General features: G+C 40.6%; 1 protein-coding gene across 8 annotated transcripts in view; it reads right to left on the reverse strand.

Annotated features, from left to right (window-relative positions):
- The window catches only part of Rspo2 (R-spondin 2), a 137,972-nt gene that overhangs the window by 49,011 nt on the left and 67,275 nt on the right, over positions 1-21,686 (reverse strand). For 3 of the 8 annotated variants that reach the window (XM_021228713.2, XM_013115262.3, XM_021228714.2), the window contains exons 4-5: positions 8,462-8,605; positions 5,909-6,097 (exon numbers count right to left, since the gene is read on the reverse strand). In XM_021228713.2, the coding sequence (XP_021084372.2) occupies positions 5,909-6,097; positions 8,462-8,605 (333 nt within the window). Of the gene's footprint in view, positions 1-3,202; positions 3,402-5,412; positions 5,583-5,908; positions 6,098-8,461; positions 8,606-21,686 lie in introns of those variants that run through there. The other 5 variants (XM_021228711.2, XM_021228709.2, XM_021228712.2 and 2 more) reach the window with 5 other exon arrangements.

Consider the following 21,686-nt stretch of genomic DNA (forward strand, 5'->3'; position numbering starts at 1 on the left):
CCAGTCATTGCTCAAAGAAATACAACAAAAAGTGTTTAGCAGAGCACACAGAAGAGCAAAAGAGTCTTTAGGGAAAAGTCTCCATTAATGCCACTGGGGTTTTTTGACAATGTGTAAGTCACAGAAGAGAAGTGTTTTTCTCCCATCCTCTTGCCCAAGGATCCTTGAGGCTGGCATGTAGAAATCAGACCACATAAATTGCAGCTCACATGTAAACAAAACGTAGAGAAATAGAGAGCACATGTCCAAAGCTTATTTTCTTGACCTTGACCTACTGAAATGTGCTCACTTCCTGTCCTTGGTTTAATGCATCACAATGGGCAACCATCTTTAGTTCTATTACCTGATGCTTAGACCACATGGTGCTGTCAGTTTATATACAGAAAATGGTTATTAGTGAAGTCTTACTACTGCTATCTTATAGCAGCAGATGCTTACAGAGTTTAAAGTTCTATGATGCTAAGCAGCAGTAACGTGTTCCTTTGCTTCCTACTACTTTTGAAAAAGAAATGTAGTAGGTCACAATCAGGTTATCTTCATAAGATGAATGAATTATTTCCAAACTGAAGTAGTATATAGTAGCATGCTCCATATTTATATTTAACTTGCTTCCGCATTGCTAGGGAAATAATGAGCACAGCGCCAAGAATTACAGTCTAATGAGCCAACAGTGTGCTAAGACAGTCACAGCAGCAAATGAAGAAAGCCACTGAGCATCTACTGGAGCATCACCTAAGAGGCTGATTGCTAGCTGGGCGGTGGTGGTGCACGCCTTTAATCCCAGCACCAGGGAGGCAGAGGCAGGCGGATCTCTGTGAGTTCGAGGCCGGGCTGAATCAACAGCCTCCAAAACAATACAGAGAAACCCTGTCTCGTAAAATCAAAAAAAAAAAAAAAGAGGCTGATTGCTGAGAAGTCTCAGAACGAAACAAGAAAGCCATGTCAGACATAAAGTAATCATATGTAGGGCAAAGAGTGCTAAATGTGGCTTGACACACCAAGCAGGCTCATCCAGAAAGTTGACCCTGAAGGACTAAATATTAAAGGGCCTATCTTGAAGTCACATACCCCTCCAAACTGAATCCCAGCAACACCAAAATTAAAGAAGAGGGCCTTCACAGGTTATGAGAAAGCACAGCTAGTGGCCATCGCTTCGGGGCGTATGAAATTTTACCTCTGGGGTTCCCCTCACTAATTATTCTACTTAGGAAGGTACCAGAAAGGAATGGAGGTAGCATGGTGTTGCATTTTAAAATACAAGTAAAGAAACCAAATGATACTTCTGAATGGAGGAATAGAGAGAGCTGAATGTTGGGTACATCACTGTTCAAGACAGTCATGGTTTCACCTTTAGGCTTCACTACAGGAACAAGGAACAGACACCAGAAACTCGGGCTTCCCCCAAGCAGCAAGACCTTGTTTCTACTCTTCACTCTACCACTAACAACTTCTTAAGGATCAGTCAGTCAGAGCCTTACTGGCACTCACTGGGACCCGCCCCTTGCGCAAAATATTGTAGGAGAATCAAGAATATTAAGATATTCGTTGAGTCAACAAACTACGACAAATGCGTCTTGGATGTTCACATGATCACCTTCACTCAGATTTGTTGTGGGATACTCATTTAGCTGTGTAAGGATGTGCTGCATTTATTTAACTACTTAACTTCCAGCTCTCTATCCCTACATTCAGAAGCATTATCTGATTTCTTTACTAGTACTTTAAAATACAACAGCAAGATGCATTGCTGCTTTACCTTGCCTGCCTAAGGCATCTGACTAATTTAATAATAACCTGCATGGCCCTTAGTGAGGGAGGAGGTATAGGCAGGACTTCCGGGCAGGGAGACTAAGTAGGAGGAGGAATTTAGGCTCTGGGGAAGAAAGAAAAATAGATGCCCAGGGCCAACCAGCAAGACAGGGAGAAGCAGGAAAGTGGGATGTACAGAAAGAAAGAAGGGTAAAAGGCCCCAAGACAATACACAGATGGCTAGAAACAGGTTAAGTTAAAAGAGCTAGTGGGACAAGCCTAAGCTAAGGCCAAGCATTCACGAATAAGTCTCCATGTCTTTATTTGGGAGCTGGTTGGCAGCCCAAAGAAAATTCCAACTACATAGATGTCTGGCCAAACATCATTTTCAGAGCTCTCTGAATGTCAAACATAAGTTAGCACATCTCAGCCAAAGCCCTTTTTCACAGTCCTGGTCTACTTTTCTGTACAGCTCATGTCTGTGCATAAAGTTATATATGTTCATCCATTTACCTCTTTGCTACGGTTATTGTTTCTAAGAAGAACTCAGGAATTCTTTAATCAATAGACCAATAAACAGTATGGAACTCTAGCTAACAAAACTTGCTGTCAGAGCCAGAGAGATACTTAGTCAACACAACTGCTGTATCTGTTGTTCAAGCCAAGAATGTGAATTTCCTTGCACAAAGGTAGAAGGAGAGAATTAAGTCCACAAAGTTCCCAACCCCCCCAACACATACTACTACTACTACTACTACTACTACTACTACTACTACTGCTACTGCTACTGCTACTGCTGCTACTACTGTATATATATATATATATATATATATGAAAGAAGATTTGCTAATCTTGAAAGAGTAGAAAATTAAACATACTTACAGATAACAGTATTTCTTACTGTACGTGGGTATCTTCCAGCACCATTCTTTAATAATTGGATGTTGTTCTCCCATTGGTCATTCAAATATGTAATAGCCCATTTTTCTTTTTCTCTTAAAATATTGCCTAATATGCAACTTAAACTAAACTGGGGTTTAGAAGAAAACTGAATCCTCATGATCTCCTTGTGCCTCACTTCATAAAAAAGGAAACAAAGGCCAAGAGGGGTTAAGAGACTTGTCATGGGTCAACAAAGTTATGAATTGACAGGATGTAGAAACCCAGATCACAGACCAAACCTCCAAAGGCTGATATAAAAGCCCAAGAACACTCACAAGTTTCATCCCCAATGTGAGAAAGGGAAACTGACCAAAAAAGAGAAGTTTGGAAATGAAGAATGGCCACTTCAGTACAAATACATACACTAAAATCTCTCTATAATTCCCCCCACACCTTTTCCCCCCCTCACAAAACAAATCAGCAGTGTTCGTAAAGAAAGAAATAGGCCAGGTCGCTACGCCAAGATGTTTTTGTTGTTATTTTTACTTTTATAGTTTTTCATTTTCCTATACCCGTCATAGCATTCAGTGTAGCATCTTACGCACTTAGCAGCCATTCCGTGATGCTGACCCGTAGCCTTTCCCTAATCAAAAGCAGCTGATTATAATGTGTCTGTGCCCCAGTGTGGAAGGGGCTGAGGCTGCGTTTGAGTGCAATCAGGTTAAGACTGGCTCCAACGGGAGGAAAATCCATACATATGTTGAAAAGATCTGAAAAAAAAAATGCCTGTATTCCCAACCTGATTACGACTTACATTTTTGCATGGTTTGTCAAAGCAGATCACTGAAATCAAATCAAGATGGGAAGGGGGATAAAGTGGTTTTCTTCTCCATTCTTCCATAATCGGCGTGACCTGCCAAAGAAAGGGACTTTCCCTTCTCTCACCTGAGGCAAGGTGGGACTCTCTGCTGGAGGTCATGCCAATTTTTAGCAGCCACTGCCCAAATTCCAAAATTAATTCCTTAGTTCTTATATCTTTCGTTTGGAAATAGAAGCCCACTTTACTGCAGAGCCATTAATGTCTACCAATTTATTTTCCTTTATATCAAACGAAACAAGTTTGAAACCCTGTGATAAGTAAACACAAGTGTGTTTACTATTTGACTAAATTTAGACAAGAAAAGCTTAACAGTTGAAATATGGCTAAAACCTAAGTACAGTTTGAACTAGAATCTATCTCTGATTTATTTATTAGGAGAATGAAACTAGAAAATCGGGCTTAAGTGATTTTTTTGTGGCACAATTTAAATTATCAGTAGAGTCGAGCACATTTCATTAAGATGCTAACTATTGATAGCACGATCAATGGAAAGGTGGTAAATATTACAACTAATGACCTATCTGCTCTCTAGAAAATTCTCAATCATGACTGAGCTCAGGACAAAATAAAAGACTTGAAAAGGGGTGTTGTAGAGGAGTGTTTGGTCTCTTGTTACACACAAGCATGTTTGTTACAAGAATATTTTCAGTTTAATTCTTGCTATTAACGTAAACCACAATTGCCGGACGGACCATGTAGCTCAAAGAGGGAATGGGGGGAGGGGCCGGCTATATAAATAATATGCAACAAAGAACGTCTTTCTTTTCGATACCTGAATACATCAGGTTTGCTTTTAGGCCAAAGGTTGCAGGTTAAATGCTCTCAGCTATCCAAGAAGTGGCTTATTAGTTTTGTAAGAAAATATTTTCTTATATTTTGACTGAAAAATACCCACTTTAAGTGAACAAAACCATCCTTGTTAGTACAAAGCAGATTCCCCCCCCCCCGCCCAGAAAAAAACCTTGTTTCAAAGGCCCAGTGAGGAAAAGCAAGACTAATTCAAGAGGAAAGGCTGCCTCCTCCACAGGAGCTTCTGGATCTGGGTCTAATAGTCTGCAGAGGGCAGCTGGAGTCTTGAGGGTTTCGCCTTTCTCTATGGATCATAGACATTCTCTACATGGCAGCAGAATGTGGGTATCAACCCATTTTAGCATCTACATGTCTCTGGGTTACAGTTAAAAAGTTGAAAAGTTACACACTAACAGAGGGTGAGTGGGGAGAAAGGGGCAACCCAAAATTTGGATTATTTTATGGGGCCCTTTTCCAAACACAACCTGCTTTTTGCTTTGGTTTTCTATTCGTACGTTAAAAAAAAATCTCAGTTTCATCTGTGGTGGCATGGCTTGGGCTAGTGATATCATCAATGAATGTCAACAAGTGAGTAGGGCTTTAAGAAGCATGGTAGCATTGTGAAAGTTCCATATCAAGATGCTGGCGAGACAGCTCGGTCGGTAACATGCTTACTGTGCTAGCACAAAGACCTAAGTTGCTGTACTCAGCAAGCACAGAAGTCAGGTATGTCAGTACCTCCAGCCCTGGGGAGAGTGCACAGAGACAGAGGGCCCTAAGCTCTTGCTGAACAGCCAGTCTAGCCAAAATAGTGAGTTCCAGGTCAATAAGCAACCACGTCTTAGAAAGGTTGGAAATAATCAAGGGAGATGGCAAATGTACATACATGTGCATATACACACATGTATATACAACACACAAACGCATGCATGCACACAAGATTTTGGCCTCCTGATTCTGTGTTGTCCAACAACTCGCTAAGCACTCATCTCCGAATGAGCCGGATCTGGCTATTATAGAATAATGACTGCAGTATAATTATTACAAAGAGTTAAACGCACACATACCAGTAGCTGTTTTCTACAAATTATTATCAAAACAAAGAAAAGGGGCTAATTGTGGTAACATTAAGACAGGGCTTTTTCCTCCCAGTGTTTGGGTAAGTTTATTTTAAGCTGTCATCTCCAACTAGTAATGATGCCAATGATTTCACAGATTCCGTAACCCTTCCTGGCCTAAGCGCTTCTCCACTGAAAGCTGGCCTCTTCCTTCTAAGCAACATCTGCAAAGGCAAGGTTTCACAAGCGCACGTTTAAAAGAAGACACACTCACAATAAAGCAACCAACACTTTCAAAACTCTCATTTTAGGAAGCACACTCATACTCCTTCAAGTTATCTTTCAAATATCATGATGACAAATTAAATGTCCACTCTGCATGCATCGAAACTTAAGTACTTGTTTCCCAAATAGAATTTTATCTCCTCTCCATTGTTAGTATCAGTTTTCCATCATGGGCAGATAAATAGCATTTGCAGGGGGGAAGGAGGCGAGGGAGCGGGGAAACTCAGAAAGCACACTGCATGAGAGAGTGATTAGTTAAACCCACCTCCTGGACAGTGCCTCACGGCCATCTTGCATCGCCTGGATTCAGCAATGGTTGGACATGGTATTGTGTCTTTTGCTGGCTTTTTAACAATCTGCCGTGTTCTGGTTTCCAGGCCCCATTTGAATCCACAAGTGCGGTTGTTTCTGCTACACGGTCCCCATTCGCTCCAATGGCCGACTTCACATCCTTCTGACAAAGATTTAACAAGTACAAACAGAGACAGCAGCTGGGCATCCACAATTCATTTCACATAAAACTTATACAACTATGTTTATCCATTACCTCCACCATAAATATATATTTAAAAAACCAGTTTATGTAGCCCCGCAGGATCTGAACTCATCTGTCTAGAACTAAGGTTGTTTAAATCATAGAGCACTGGCAGCTTAGACAAACAAAAACCGCAGAAGTAATGAAGGAGCTGTTGCTTTCCATTTGTCATGCTTTGGAAGGGATACTGCTGGCCAGTCCTAAATGCAAAACTCTATCATCTCTAAAAGAGAAGGCACTGTTTTCATGCCACGGTGGAAGCCACCATCTATCAGGCTAATTTTGTATGCCCTACCACAAATCCATGACTGTGTTTGCTTTATTTTACAAGTACTTGGAGGTTGGCAACATAGTGTGTGTGTGTGTGTGTGTGTGTGTGTGTGTGTGTGTGTGTGTGTGTGTGGTTTCTGATTCTGCCTACTTTTATCTATTCTTGTATTGTTTTAACCTCTGTACCCATGACATATAATACAAGTTTAAAAATTAACATATATCTGATGTAAAAACACTATTTTCCCACATGTAGACATCATGTAGTGTCCCTTTTATAAGACTATTGAGCAGTGGTACTGGCAGGAATAGCACAGTAAAGCTTGCAGAGTTGGGTCTCCTCATGGACTTGGCCACTGAAAAACTCCTCACATGAGACCTGAGGACCCCAGCCTGGAGTTCCCACATGATACACCGTGTTTTCAATCTCAGTGGGCATCAGAGACAATTCCATGTTTTTTTCAAACCCCTTTAAAATTATTATACAGGGTGATGCACAGGATTCTATCATGGAATATTCTAGACCTTTCCATTTACAGTTCACAGTGGGTGTGATTCTTGCTTCTCAGAAGCTAAAACCACACTCATATGTTTTTAGTGGCTTTTTCATTTTTCAGTTGGGTGGTAAGCTGCATGTACTAACTCAAACATAAATATTGTAATTATAAATTATAAAACGTTAAGTGAATGCTCCTCCACAAAACTTTTGATCTATCATGGTGAAATACTTCAGCAATATTTCTAAAGAAAAAAATTGTCAATATCTATCTTAAAATCACTCCATTTATGGCTTGCCATGCACTTAATTGATGATTCCTAGCTCTGTTTCATATCAAATTAGATGTGTATGCATCTAGTAAAATTTGAGGGAGGTGAGCATGAAATTCCATTTAAGATCAAATCCACATATTTGTCACTTTACCTGTTAACCAGTGGCACACACAAATCCCACAGTGACTTATAAACACTGAAGTATAAACTTCATATGAGGTTTCGAAAACGTGTGATTATTTTTTTCACAGTACGTATGGTAAAGTATACATTCTATACATCCAACATTCAATCAACACCAAAACTGTTTTAACGAGCTACGTAAACATGCAGCCAGTCACCAAGGAAGTATATTTGGGCAGAAGAATATTCTTGCAACCTCTTTGTACACAGTTGGCTAAACAAGATGCACCTTGGTTCATTTATTTGCATGGCTAAGGCAACAGAATGTGTGGCATGACAACACCTGGAAGTTTCCTTTTTCTCCTACATAAAATGCTTTTCTCTAATGGTACCATGGTGGTTTGAATAGGTTTGGCCCCCACAGACTCATGACTTTAAATGCTTGGGCCGTAGGGAGCCCCAATATTAGGAGGTGTGGCCTTGTTGGAATAGGTGTGTCCTTATTGGAGGAGGTGCCTCACTGTAGGGGCAGGCCTTGCGGTCTCACATATGAGCACTCTACAGCCAGTACACAGCTCACTTCCTGTTGTCTGTGGATCAAGACGTAGAACTCTCAGCTCCTTTTCCAGCCCCATGTCTGCCTGCACAGCACCATGGGCCACCATGATGACAACAGACTAAACCTCTGAAACTGGAAGCCACTACAATGAAACATTTCCCTTTGTAAGAGTTGCCATGGTCACGGTGTCTCCTCAAAGCAATAGGAACCCAAGCTAAGGCAAGTACCAATAATTTTTTAGGATAGTAGGAAATGGGTATATTACAGATGATGAACTGTGTCAGCCCCGTAAGTAGGCGAACTGGGCAAATACATAAGTAGCACATTTTGGGACGAAGATACACATCATCATAATATCTAAACTACTTAGAATCAGCAAGCAAACAAACAAACAAACCCTTTCAGTTCTAATGAGCAATATAAATATAACTCATTTTTAGGTTGGCTTTTCAGTTCTAATGAACAATATAACTCATATTTTTAGGTTGGCTATATCCAATATATTTTTTACAAATAGGCATGAAAATTGCAATCAGAGAGTTGAATTAAGACCTACTCACCTACACATTCCATGGTCTCATCTAATGGTGCAAAACCATCTGGGCACTCATCAAAGCAGCGGCCTCTATGCAAATAAAAGCCTGCTTTGCACTTGGTACAAAAGTCTTTGCTAAAGCAAGAGTCACAGTTTTCTATTCTGCATCCTACAATTTCAAAGAGAAAAAAAGGTAGTTAAGGGATGTCGTGCATTTTACAAATCACATTACATAAACTCATTGGTTACCTTAGCCAAAATACTAACAGTCAGAGAAACACATGTCCAATGCCTTTATTTTCTAATGTTATTAGCATCCTAACTCACCCCTGCCTGATTCCTCCAACAGCTTTCTACATTGGTAAGTTAAGTCAGAGTGCCAGCCAAGGGCCTGAGGCAGCAGGAGACTCCAGAAAAGTTTGGAAGTCCAAATGGGATTAAAGTAGATGACTATAAGGAATATTCTCCTACTACAAATTACATCACCTCCAAGACTGAAATCTGCACTGCCTTTCAGAGTTCCGCAATGGGAAGTAGCGTGGGAATTCTAATCAGTGGTTTCTGTTTGAAGATAGTCAGTGACTTAGGAACTCAAATTTCAAAGTATTTTTACATGCCTGCAGCATTACCTGAAGTACTGGTCAATGCTATCTTCTTTTTTTTTTTCAGAGAATGACATGACATGGGTATGGGAAAGGAGGGATTGAGCCATTTTGAGGAAACTTCACTGCACAAAGGCCTTTATATACATTTCCATGTACTCTTCCCAGTTGGGTGGAGTCCTAACTTGTAAATGAGGACTCTGGGAATTGAGAGACAGTAAGTCTCACAGGGAGTAGCAGCTGCTTTGGTTCTGACTGGGCTTCTCCCTAAATCCGGTCTCCTTTCAAGATTATGGTAGACATGTACAATAACATAAATCTACTGATACATAATATGAAATCTACAGATAGAGCCAATGGGGAATATGTTTCAACCAAAAGACATGATGTTCCAACAAAGTTTTTAAAGAAAGTCATTAATAGATTTGAATTCTACATTCAGATTCTCCAGAAAAGCCAGTGACATCTGTGCAAGACATCAGTGGCAGGCACATGTAGAAATGAGTATGCTTCCTGGAGAGGACAGCAAAGGAGGTGGCAGGTTGGTTAATCCAAAGACCAGGGTTTCGGCAGATTGTAGTGAACTGTTATTTGCACCACATTTAACTGTTGCTGATCATTGGTACCCAAAGAGATATGCAAACTCCACAGCATCACGCCCATCCTTCCACAGGGCCCGGTATTACATTCAGTGTCACAAGGACTCTGAAAAGACTTAAGTCATATGTTTCCTACAAACTGAGAAGATAATTAGAGTTAATCCTTTCACACTACTCACAGCACAAACCTGGTACATGAGCTAGCTTGTTGGAGCCCATTCCCGATGGTGGGATGCCATTGCTCAGTCTTAATGCATGGGAGAGGGGCCTGGCCCTACCCCCAAGCGATTGTGATAGACTATGTTGACTCCTCATGGGAGTCCTTACCCAAGAGGAGGAGAGGACTGGGGGGTGAGCTATGGGGGAGGTGAAGGAGGGTGGGAGTAGGCAGAGGGGGAGGACAGGTAGGAGGGAGAACTGTGGTCGGAATATAAAATGAAATAAAAAAAATAAAAAAATGGAAAAAAAGAGCATTGGAGTTGAAAATATAACCAAAATAAAAAGTCCCTTTGTGCTTAAATGTTTAAACATTGATAAAATGATTCCAGAAATTAGCAAAAGGCTAAATAGCTGTCTAAAATACATTACATAATGGTAACTTTAAAGCTATAAGCAAAAAAAAGGGGGGGCAGGTCCCTGCTTTTCCATTTTGACTCTATACCCATCTTTTGTGCATTACGTGACCACCATGGGGCACCTAAACCGAATACCACCAAACGTAGAACCAGAACACAAAGTATCTATGGGTTAAAGGCAACCAGTAAATTATGACATTGCTTCTTCACTGGGGGAAGAAACCAGTGGGCATAAAAAGTATATAGCTTGTTACCCTATTACAGGGTCATTTGTAGTCTTAAACGCTGTAGCCTACATTTTAATAAACAGAGGCCTACAGCTGGACAGGAGCCTCTCCATCATGGTCAAACTACATGACCAGTATGTCCACAAATTGTTGGCTTTCTTGCTATGTTTTTTTTTTGAAGAGGCAAGCAGCCTTCTCCGTTACAGAATTATTTCCCAAGACACGATAAACATTCCAACGGAAGAAACAGAAGAGAGAAAAGGAAACCAAAAGAGCAATCTATATTGTTTTAAATATAGGAAGACTCCACACTTCATCAATCAGTCATTACCTACAAGGTCTGATTTGGCTTTAAAATATGTTCTGCACAGTTAAGTCTTTTGGCCAAAAAAAAAAAATGTTACAGCAGCAAGCATTTGGAATTAATTTTACGAGATGTTTTTGCTGATCTTTATTGTTCCTTTAAAGCTCCCATCCCTCACTCCATTCCTTGCTCTGATACAACTTCACGAAAGCAGAATTTCTCGAGTGCCTATCATTCTCCTTGCAGTCCCTCGGGGAGGTGTCAGGCGTAGATCCAGCTAGGGCAAAGCTTAATTATGCACTCTCAAATTTGATACAAGTGATACGCCAATAGCAGAATACTGTAACCATTAAAAAGCACACTGGGAATTATAAGCAATGGCTTCGAGTAAGTTCTAAGGCCTATTGTGAAGTGGAAAAAAGGGGGGGCAGGCTACAAATTGTATGTAACATGATACAACAAAGACATATAAGGAAGGGTGTGCATGCATGTGTGTGTGGATAAAGTTCATAGAGAAGCTAATCTCAGGGAGGGACAGTAGAATTGTCAAATGTCAAAAAGTGTTATGTGTTCCTAAATCATATGGAACAATTACATTTGTAATTTGCTTATATGATGAAAATAACAGAAATGATCATTTTAAGTGCATACAATTGAATAAACTACCTAGGTTTACAAACAAAACGCCTTGTCCTTAACATTCTGGAACAACCCTTTTGATTTCAACAGGGAAAAGCAAATAACATTGCAGATCATGTCTCAAACCTTCCAGATTTGGGAACACATAAACCTGGAGCCTAATTTGCTGTAACCTTCAAACTAACTACAATGTTCATTTAACCATTTCTTGCTGGGTCCTCGGTTTACCAGGACTCTGCCAGGTAACACTTTCCCTTCCATTCTAAGAAAAAAAAAGAATCACCCTATAGTATCATCTGTGCAATAACGCACTCTTTAAAAAGCTTTGATTGGCACTAAGTGCACACATGTAGAACTCTACTGGTCTTCCTGGATTCTGTGGATACACAGTTTCCATCAGAGATTCATCCTACAGCTCTACATTTTGACCTTCTAACTAGCCATGGGTGAGCCGCTTTCCCCAGAAATTACCCCTTGATGTGCTTTGTTTCCTGGAAACCTGTCTCACTGGCCCCAGGTCCCCATGTCTCCAGGAGGGTCATCTCTTGGTGACCCCACAGTCCTATACTCAGCCAGGAACCACTCCCCCAGAACCACATAAGCCATACGCATGTTCCCCTCAATTTACTAAGATGCATCTCAGTTTCATTAGTTCGTCTTTTCACACACAAAAGTCACTCTAAATAAAAATATAAAACATTAAAAAAAAGTTTTGGGGGACATACAGAAATTTTCTTTCTCCCCTAAAGTCGTATTAGGATCACTCTACAGGAAGAACCATACTCTCTTAACCATTTCTCATGTGTGTTTTTGGAAACCTCTTTGTAAAACATAAATGTGATGGGTTAAACACACCATTTGCATGCCAATGGGAATATACAACAGTTGGTTTACCCTCTGAAAATTTTATACTGCATAATAGGTATATCAAAATTTACTAAGCATAGACCTCTGCTACGAAAGTATGTGTTTTAAGTCCTTGTTCGGAATGTTAGAACCGACTTTAGCCAACTTACACGCGTCTTAATTACAGTGCCCCCTCAAAAATGCAATCCACCAACTGAGGACTGCCAATATCGGTTTAAGTAAAATTACTGTCCAAGTGAAACTGTGGCCAAATGCAACCCAATGGGGCAGTCACAGGGCCACAAGGGCTTATCCTAGCCAAGAAGCAGAAAAGTATGCTGGGTAAACCCCTCTCCTGTCTTCCTAACACCACCCCATACAGGCTCTAAAGTAACACTTTTCAAATTATACTGCAGTCTAGTTCATTCCAAGCATTCTCTAAGAACCTAGTATGCGCAGAGAATGCTGCCAGACCCTAAGAACATGGTTCCTTAACACCCATCCCTCAGTCCCAGAGATACCAATGCCAAAGTGATGGGCCACAGCCACGCAGCACTAACACAATATGGAAAGATAACAGAACACACAGTAGAGGTACGCGCTGGCTACATTGCAGGCGGAGACCCAGGGTCCATTTCTGTTCTCCCATTAAACTTTCATTTGTTTTGATTTATGAATTCTCCATTTCTGGCACAATGCTGGATATGTAGTGGAATGTTAACACTTGCCAAATCAACAAATCACGATTACCATTTGAAAACTCAATCTGTTTACTATCTGGATACTAAGTAGATACGATTGGTAGCGGGTACACTCTATGCGTCTCAGGTATGAAAAAGAAACAAAACAAAATAAACCAACCCCCCATAAGCTATAGGTAACTGCAAATCATGCAAGAATTACCAGTAATTACCTGAAAACAATTAGACTAGAGAAAGGAAGATGAAGGTGAAACAGTCTATGCATGCTGTAGATGTTGGGCTGTTTTGGCTGAGTATATTTTAAAGACACAGAGAACAGTGGAGTCCTGATAGAATGAGGTTTTGGAAGCAATGGAGAAGATGAGCATGGCTGGTGAGAAGCCCGGAGAAGAGTGGGCTGAGGGGGGGCACAGGTCAGAGATGAGGATGCTTCCTTGTGTTCAGCGGTTGTGGTTTAGGGGTATAAGTCACCCCCATTCTATGTGGTTTTTAAATATTTAAATAGCAATTAAAGTGATTGAGAGTAAGGTTGGTTTCAAGATTAGGGGACTTGATGTGCCCTAGTGACTGGTTTCCCTAGATACCTTAGCACAAAAGCAAATTAGCCAAAATAGTGTTGTATTTATTTCCTCGCTTAGAGAGATAGAAACTCTTAGGGGCTAGGAGACCTGATGGATGAGTAACACAAGATCTTCAGTCTGCTATAGGAAAGACACTTCGGCAAGCAGTTGCGTAATAATGTGACTGCTTAATGGTAGAAGGCTATAGAAAATGTGAGTGTGTGTGTCTGTGTCTATGTCTGTGGGTGTATGTGTGTCTCTATGTCTGTTTGCGTACATAGATCTATGGTTCTGTGTGTGTGTGTGTGTCTGCATGTGCATGTCTATATCTGTGTGTGTATGTGTGTCTCTATGTGTATGTATGTATGTATGTATGTATTTATGTATGTGTATGTATGCCTGTGTGTGTGTCGGTGTCTGTGTGTGTGTCTATGTGTCTATGTGTTATGTCTCTGTGTGAATGTATGTCTGTGTATGAATGTATGTCTGTCTGTGGCTATGTGTCTGTGAGTGTGTCTGTGTGTATATGTGTGTGTCTTTGTGTGTGTGTGTATATGTGTATGTCTGTGTGTCTGTGTATGTGTATATCTGTGTGTGTGTCTCTATGTCTGTGTGTCACTATATCTCTGTGTGTACGTATGTCTGTGTCTTTGTGTGTGTCTGTGTCTCTTGTTCGTGTATGGAGAGTTTCAGAAAGCAAACCTTGCTGAAAGACAAGTTCAAAGGAAAGCCATCAGGTCCCTCATCAATTCTAAGAGGACATCGTCAGGGGCAATCAAAGAACATACTGAGTAGAGAAGAGAGAAATCAGAGACAAAAAAATCATACAGTTGAGTCCTCTCTTCCTTCAGTTCTCAGTAGTCTCGGGGACTAAGCACACAGAGATTCTATGTCTCTTCTCAGTCTAATCTAGACCCCCAAGGGTCTCAACATGACCAATAACAAGCCTAAGAAAACCAAAGTCATATAATTAAACAAGACTTGTTAAATCGAACTGTGAAAATATAACTCTACATATTACAATCTATTATGAGAGGATGGGAAGAACTCAAGTACTACAAGGACCTCAGATAGGCATTGGAAAAATCTCTCTTATTTCCTGGTGCTGATCAAGACAAAGCAACCACCACACCTCACTGCCTGTTGTCCCTTTGCTACCTCTTTCCCAGGTTATCCTCCTACGCATGGGCCTTGCACCTCCTGCTGTGCTGGGATGACACAGTGTTCTACTGTATTTGATGAAACCCCACGTTTATTTCACAGCAGCAACCCCTCTCAGAGTATAGAGATATTTCCACCTTCAGAAGGCATCTACTCCCCCAGCGGCTGCTCTATCAATCAAAGAACACTCAGCCCCTGGGAATTCCTACAGATTTCTCTGCTCATTATGGGGTAACATTGAGTAGAAACTAAAGGGACAACTTAACCACAAAACAACAAAATTGGAATTATAGAAGATTTTCACTTGAGAATCACTGACAGCAACTGAAACTGACGTGTCTTAAAATTGCATGTTTTTAGAGGACTCTATTAATTTCCAATCACTCTGATGGGAGAGGGGGCAGATTAGTAAGACTGTAAGATTCTCTTTGCCTTAATGTACCCGAGTTAAAGTAAAGTCAGTCTTCATTTCATAGGTCTGTCAAGATGATTCCGAAGCTCACCAAGAGCAATGAGCTCAACGCAGCATCTGCTGGGCAGTGGGGAATCAAAGCATGTGGGCATTCCAGTGCTGAAAAGGTTGAGACAGGACCGCCATGAGTTCAAGACCAGTCTGGGATTCATAGAAAGAATCTGGCTGACAGAGAGAGAGAGAGAGAGAGAGAGAGAGAGAGAGAGAGAGAGAGAGAGAGAGAGACAGACAGACAGACAGACAGACAGACAGAGAGACTGAGAGAGACAGAGACAGAGAGAGACAGAGACACAGACACAGACAGAGATACAGAGAGACACAGAGACAGACAGAGACAGAGACACAGAGACAGAGAGAGAGGAGAAAGACAGACAGAGAGACAGAGCAAAATATAGACAAAAAAGACAGAGAGAGGAGCTACAGAGAAAGACTGAGACAGAAAAAGAAACAGAGAGGGAGAGAAGAAAGACAGAGCCAGAGATAGAGAACAAGTGAACTCACAAACTGGGACAAAACAAAAACCTGCCACCCAAGATGATGGATGGAAGGAAGTTAAAAAGCTCCAAATACTTCATGTAGAAAAATAACTTTCATTGATATATAATTTTAATGCAATGATAATTTATGTATATTAATACTATGAATTTGTATACTACTCAAATGAAGAACATATTTAAAGACTACTATCTATAAGAAAGTTTTTTGTTTAACTCTTGAGTAGTTCATTTGTTGCACACCTATGTGGAAAGTCATCTACTTTGAGCACTGGTTAGCCAGAGTTAGAACAGTGAGGTCTCAAAGCCATACTGAGGTGAGAGAAAAAGGCTGGCCAGGCAGAAGTCTCTCTGTTCCTACTTTCTTCACCAGAGAGGAGGGAAACACCCAACTTACCTCTATTTAAAGTTCTGACTTCAGTGGAGATTTGAACCCTCAAAGTATAATCGGCTCAGATGAATGAACTCCTTCCAGAAACAGGCTACTTTTCAGATAGGTAATAGAATCCTATTTAATTATATCATATGCCAAGGTTTATCCTGCACCTGCCATCAAACTATCTCAGCCTTTCAGTGTGGAGTTATAGACATGAACCCCCTGCCATGTGAGGCATACTTTATTTTGATGCCGAAAAACACATATTCTATCAAAATAGTTTTCTTCACAGACTCATTTTAACTTAAGTCTTCCAAATTTATTGCGTGTAAACACCAAATTCGAGTTTGTGAATTACATTGGTAGTACTTTCTCTGTATCTTAAATATTGTATCCTTTCCACATGCAAAAATAAATAAACACTGAGTCTGGTAGAAAACTTGGTAGTCAAGTAAAGTCATTGGCTTCTCTCATAGTTCAAGTGTTGCATATTGGAAACTGTACTTCAGACAAATGGGATGAAGAAGTACATTCTGGGAATGCAACGCTATGTTTTAAAGTGATTTGTGTTCCCATTTAAGGAAGATAGGAGAAAGACAACAACCTCAAAGTAAAATTGACAAGAAGAGAATATTAAATTATAAAGCAAATTAATATTTCATATCAGATTCTCAATTCTTGCCAGCACCAGGTCCCTTATCCTGGTTACTCCTTGTGCTTTTCCTATTTTGGTAACTTGTCACTATATCGTATTAAGGTGAAACGAGAACACTGTAATAAACTTCAGACCTGAGTCCCCACTGAAATTTGATAAATGTTAGAAAAGGCGATTGTCTCTGCCCAAATGAAAAGAAAAGCCTTGTGGACACTAGTGTACATCTTACCCTCCACTCAATCTCTGCCCAAGAAGAATCTCCCAAACTCTTCATATTCCAAGCAGGCTTAAGAAAGGGTTCAAGGCTTGAGAGTAAATGTCTTAGTATATAGACCATAAGGTCTCTGTCAAAGATACTCCTTTAGAACATGGAAATCCGCCATCGGCTCTACGCATAGACAGTGATCAGGAGGGAAAATGACCATCAACAGGTGATGTGTCACACTGCTGTAGTAACTTTGTCTTCCATCCCCTGCCTTGCTGTGAAAGAGCTAGTTGAAGAAAAGGGAGGGAATCCAAAAACAAAATGTTTAGAGTGAAACCAGCATGACATTTGCTCCTAATTCTGTCATCTGCTATCTTTAAGCTAGTTCTGTCTGAAGATGGCTTTGCTAATGTGTAACCATCCAGTTCAAAGACAGAAGGAGATAGAACCTCTAGCCGTGCCATGCAGTAGAAGCCAACCTTCTGGTTGGCCAGGAGAAGCCTCAGAATGTCTGCCACTTTCACTGTCCTTGACAATACTATGACTACCTTTCTAAGAATTGCAGCAACAAGGGAGAAGTTCCGCTAGTATCTTAAACACTCCAGCATGGCTGGGTGGTAGTGGCACACGCCTTTGATCCCAGCACTTGGAAGGCAGAGGCTGGCAGATCTCTGTGAGTTCGAGGCCAGCCTGGTCTACAGAGTGAGTTCCAGGACAACCAGGACGGTTTCACAGAGAAACCCTGTCTTAAAAAAAAAAAAAAAGGAGTAACAGAACACAAAGGGCTTTAGATTTTTTTTTAGCCTCAACAACACAACAAAGGACTGAGGGGAATAATAGGCACACAATGAGATAAACATTAGATAATGTATATGAATATTACAATACACTGTATGCTCAAGTTTTGTGCCAACTTAAAGAATTTCAATTTTTAAAATGTTATTTTTATTGAAGCACATTGGTGTGTATGCATGAGTGCCACACACATGCATGAGTGCCAGCAGAGGCCAAGATTGTCACATTCCCTGGACCTGAGTTACTGTCAATTGTCAGCCACCCAATATGAATGCTGGGAACACAACTGGGTTCCCCTGGAAAAGAAGCAAGCTCTCCTAACTGCTGAGTCCTCTCTCCAGGACCATGGTATTGTAAATCCTAATTTAATAGCTGCACTTCATACCTAAAGTCAAGCTTAAACCCTTGATTTTCAGGCCCCAGATCTTTCTTATTCAACTTACCTATCTGTCTCTAGGCTCATGCTCATGCATACCTTTCATCTCCCCAACCCCCACTAAATAAAGAAACCAGAACAGTACACACTGTCTTCTCAGTGTCTAACGTAACGCTTGGAGCTGACACAACAGACAATGACAGATGTAATCTGCTCAAGGACAAGCAGATTTGATATTCAATTTCTACCATTTTAGAATACACACTGAAGCAGGATCCTCTCTGTGTATCTTAACGCAAGCACGTGCTTTTGTTACAAATAGTCCTCTTTAGATTATATAATAGTTCCAACTTAGACATCAGTTTATTGTATACTATAGTAGAGACCTCATGTCCCACTTCTTATTCATGCACGTTCCTTAACTATTAACCATGTAGGTATCAGAATTACAAAGAGAAATTGAACACTGAAGCAACTAGACTTAAGGGAACAATAAAGTCACAATGAGAAGAATATCTTTAAGAGGAACTACCAGAAGATTTCATTCTTTCACTGTGATGGTTTTATAGACAGGCTCATGAGAGTATGAGCCAGCTCTTGTTCCAGAATGTGTTATGTAAACTGTTCTAGCTTGCAAAGCTAGTTACTGGCAGGACATACTTGAGAACCCAGGATTCTTTCTAGTGCAGTGTTCTTTTAAAGAATGTAATTTACCACAAACTGATTTCTGTCAATAGGAAATGAGACTGCCATGGAATACTTAAAGGAATTTGAGAGATACTGGCTGTTTATTTATGAAACAGTACTTTGATTTATAATTGTGTACACTAATTTTGTGTATACTTCATTGTTCATTGTTTTAAGGAACAACACCATGAAAAATGTGAGTCTGGGTTCTCAAACAAGATGGGTATCCTGATGCTGACTATTGGGATACTTTGAGAGCCACGCTTTCTTTATAAATCACAGTATCCATACATATTGGCAGGAGAAGGAGAGAAAAACAATCAGAAGGATGAATTGGAAAAGAACAAGGAGAGACAGAGTAAGATAGGGAGAACGTGAGTCAAGCTCTTCTAGACTGATTTATCAATACATTTATCATCTGTCTATAATCTATCTTCTATCTTCTATCTACCTCCACCTTTTAATTAGTTTAAATGCACTTTTCCCTTCTTGAACAGGCTATGCATGTCTGTGAACATGAAACACACAGAGAGAGAGAGAGACACACACACACACAGAGAGAGAGAGAGAGAGAGAGAGAGAGAGAGAGAGAGAGAGAGAACAACACACACACACATACACGGGGGGGATGATTTATCAGTGGAAGTATTATATTTTCACAAAACACCATCCTTAAGACTATTTGAAATAGGTTGCTATTACTTGTTAGCTCTGGCATAATGCAAAAATAATAACTAATGTTTATAGTAACTCTATCTATAAAATGAATACTTGGGGTGTATTGTAAACTATTTCCTACTAAGTGATCACGAAAAGAAAAAGAAAATGATTATCATTGTCTGTACTAGCTCAGTGAAAGTAGAAAAAAAGCATATTAAAGGGGGGCTGTCACTTGATAAATTATGTCTCCCATGATGCTCTTATAGTATCACCAGTCTATGTAACTTATTTAACACTGCATGTTGGTAGAGAGGAAAATTATGATTAGAATGTATTATAAGAAAACAATTTTTGTAAAAGTAAATAGCAACTATTTTTAATTTAATTTATTAGGACAAAGACTTCAGTTTAGAGTCCTACCACCCACCTAAAAGGCAGACTCTGTGGTGCAAACCTATCATCCCCGCACCTGGTGCTGGAAACAGGAAGATCCCTGGGTCTCACTGGCCAGCCAGTCCAGACAATTGGCTAGTTCTAGATTTGGGAGAGATCCTGCCCCCAAAAACAATACACAGTAGATAGCAATTGAGAAGAACATCCACCATCAATCATACACACACTCACATGCCTACACATGTATACACACTCACGCAAATATGTCCATATACCACATATGAAGAAGGGAGACAGATGTGACGTCCCCCTCCTACCTAGGTCACTTGATAGCCATCGGGAGAGGGATAATGTATGTTCTTTAAGAGTGTGGCCTCTGGTGTATTGACCATACTCCAGCGGAAGGCCACACATCAAAGAACACGTAAGTGGGTTTAAAAGGGGGGAATAAAAGGAGAAGTACATAAGGTTGGGTGGGTAGGGAAGGGGGTGGATCTTGGAGGAGTGTGGTTTGGTTTGAGCGTGACCAAAATAGACTGCCCAAAATTCTCAAAGAACTAATTAAGAGTGAGGGGGAAATGAAGAATTAGCTGTCCCACTCACCACTAAAGCTTGATCAGTGGTGTAACTCCTTTGTCACTGCCTTCTCCAAATCGCACATGTGGTTAAGCAAACACGGGCAGTAGGATCAGACACAATCCTAGAGCCCATTGTTGGCTCTGCTTCATACTGGGCATCTTTGAGTGGGCTTTTGGCTTTTCAATAGCAAAACACAACGCCTGCCTCTCGATGCTCATGGGCACTCACCCTCTGAAACTGTTTTAAGCAAGCCTCCAAATAAACTCTTTTTTCTATAAATTGTCTTCATCACAGCACAGCAATAGACATTGCTACGGCAAGGACGAAGATGGAAAATGAATGTCCAGGTAAGAAGGCTGAAATTCCAAACATATGGACCAGGTGAAATCTGAGGAGCCGGCTACCCTTCCTCTCTCCCCACCTCTATCAGCGATCTTGCTGCCTTCACTGCTGGACCTCTGTGAACTCATCTTCATGCTGTCAAAACGAACATGCTTCTAAAATTCAATTTGGTCACCTTCTTACTAAAAGCCTCCACTAACTACTGGGACTGATTTCCAGGAGCTGCTCAAATTGCATCAGTTTGTTATGTCAGGTGAGGTGGCTCCCACCTGTAACATCTGCATTGGTAGCAGCTATAAGCAAAGGTAGCAGGACCTACCACAATGTCAAAAGTGAACCCAGGTTATACTGTGAGCTCCAGGCTAGCCTGGGCTACAGGGAAACCCCATCTAAAGCAATCCTGTCACAATGTAGTCTCAATCAATCTACCCAGAATACCTTCTCATTATACAAGAAAACTGTACCTAAGCACTTACGTTTTATCTATGGAGGGATGATAGGTTCCCAATACTCTCATTTTCTTCCCTATTCATAATGTTAAACTCTAAAAATACAGAAAACACCTATAAGCTTCATATATACTAGTCCCTTCATTGCTATGCCTCTCTTCCAAATTTTGCAAAGGGTACGCTAACCAGTAGGAAACTTCATCCAGCCACTAGAAATATACAACCTGCTTTTCACTATTTACTAAACGATTGAGAAAAATGTATACATCAGAGTTGTTGGCACAGGACAGCAGCTAAACAATAAACACTGGTTATATGACATACAATCAACTTGATTATCTTGTGGGTTTGACTAAACCAGAAGACTTTAACCTCAATACAGCTGTGTATTGGTTACAAATCAGGATGAGTAAAGAGAGAAAACTGAGTTAAGAACTGTGACTGATGATGAGCAAAGGAGTTAAGACTGGGCTGGTTTAACCCACTGAAACAGTTGACTTCAACAAGGGGGAGCTTTTGGACCCCAGATTGATGGCTGGGTAGACAGCATGGG

The sequence above is a fragment of the Mesocricetus auratus genome, unplaced genomic scaffold (assembly GCF_017639785.1).
Source record: "Mesocricetus auratus isolate SY011 unplaced genomic scaffold, BCM_Maur_2.0 Super-Scaffold_100023, whole genome shotgun sequence".
Classification (NCBI taxonomy): Eukaryota; Metazoa; Chordata; class Mammalia; order Rodentia; family Cricetidae; genus Mesocricetus; species Mesocricetus auratus.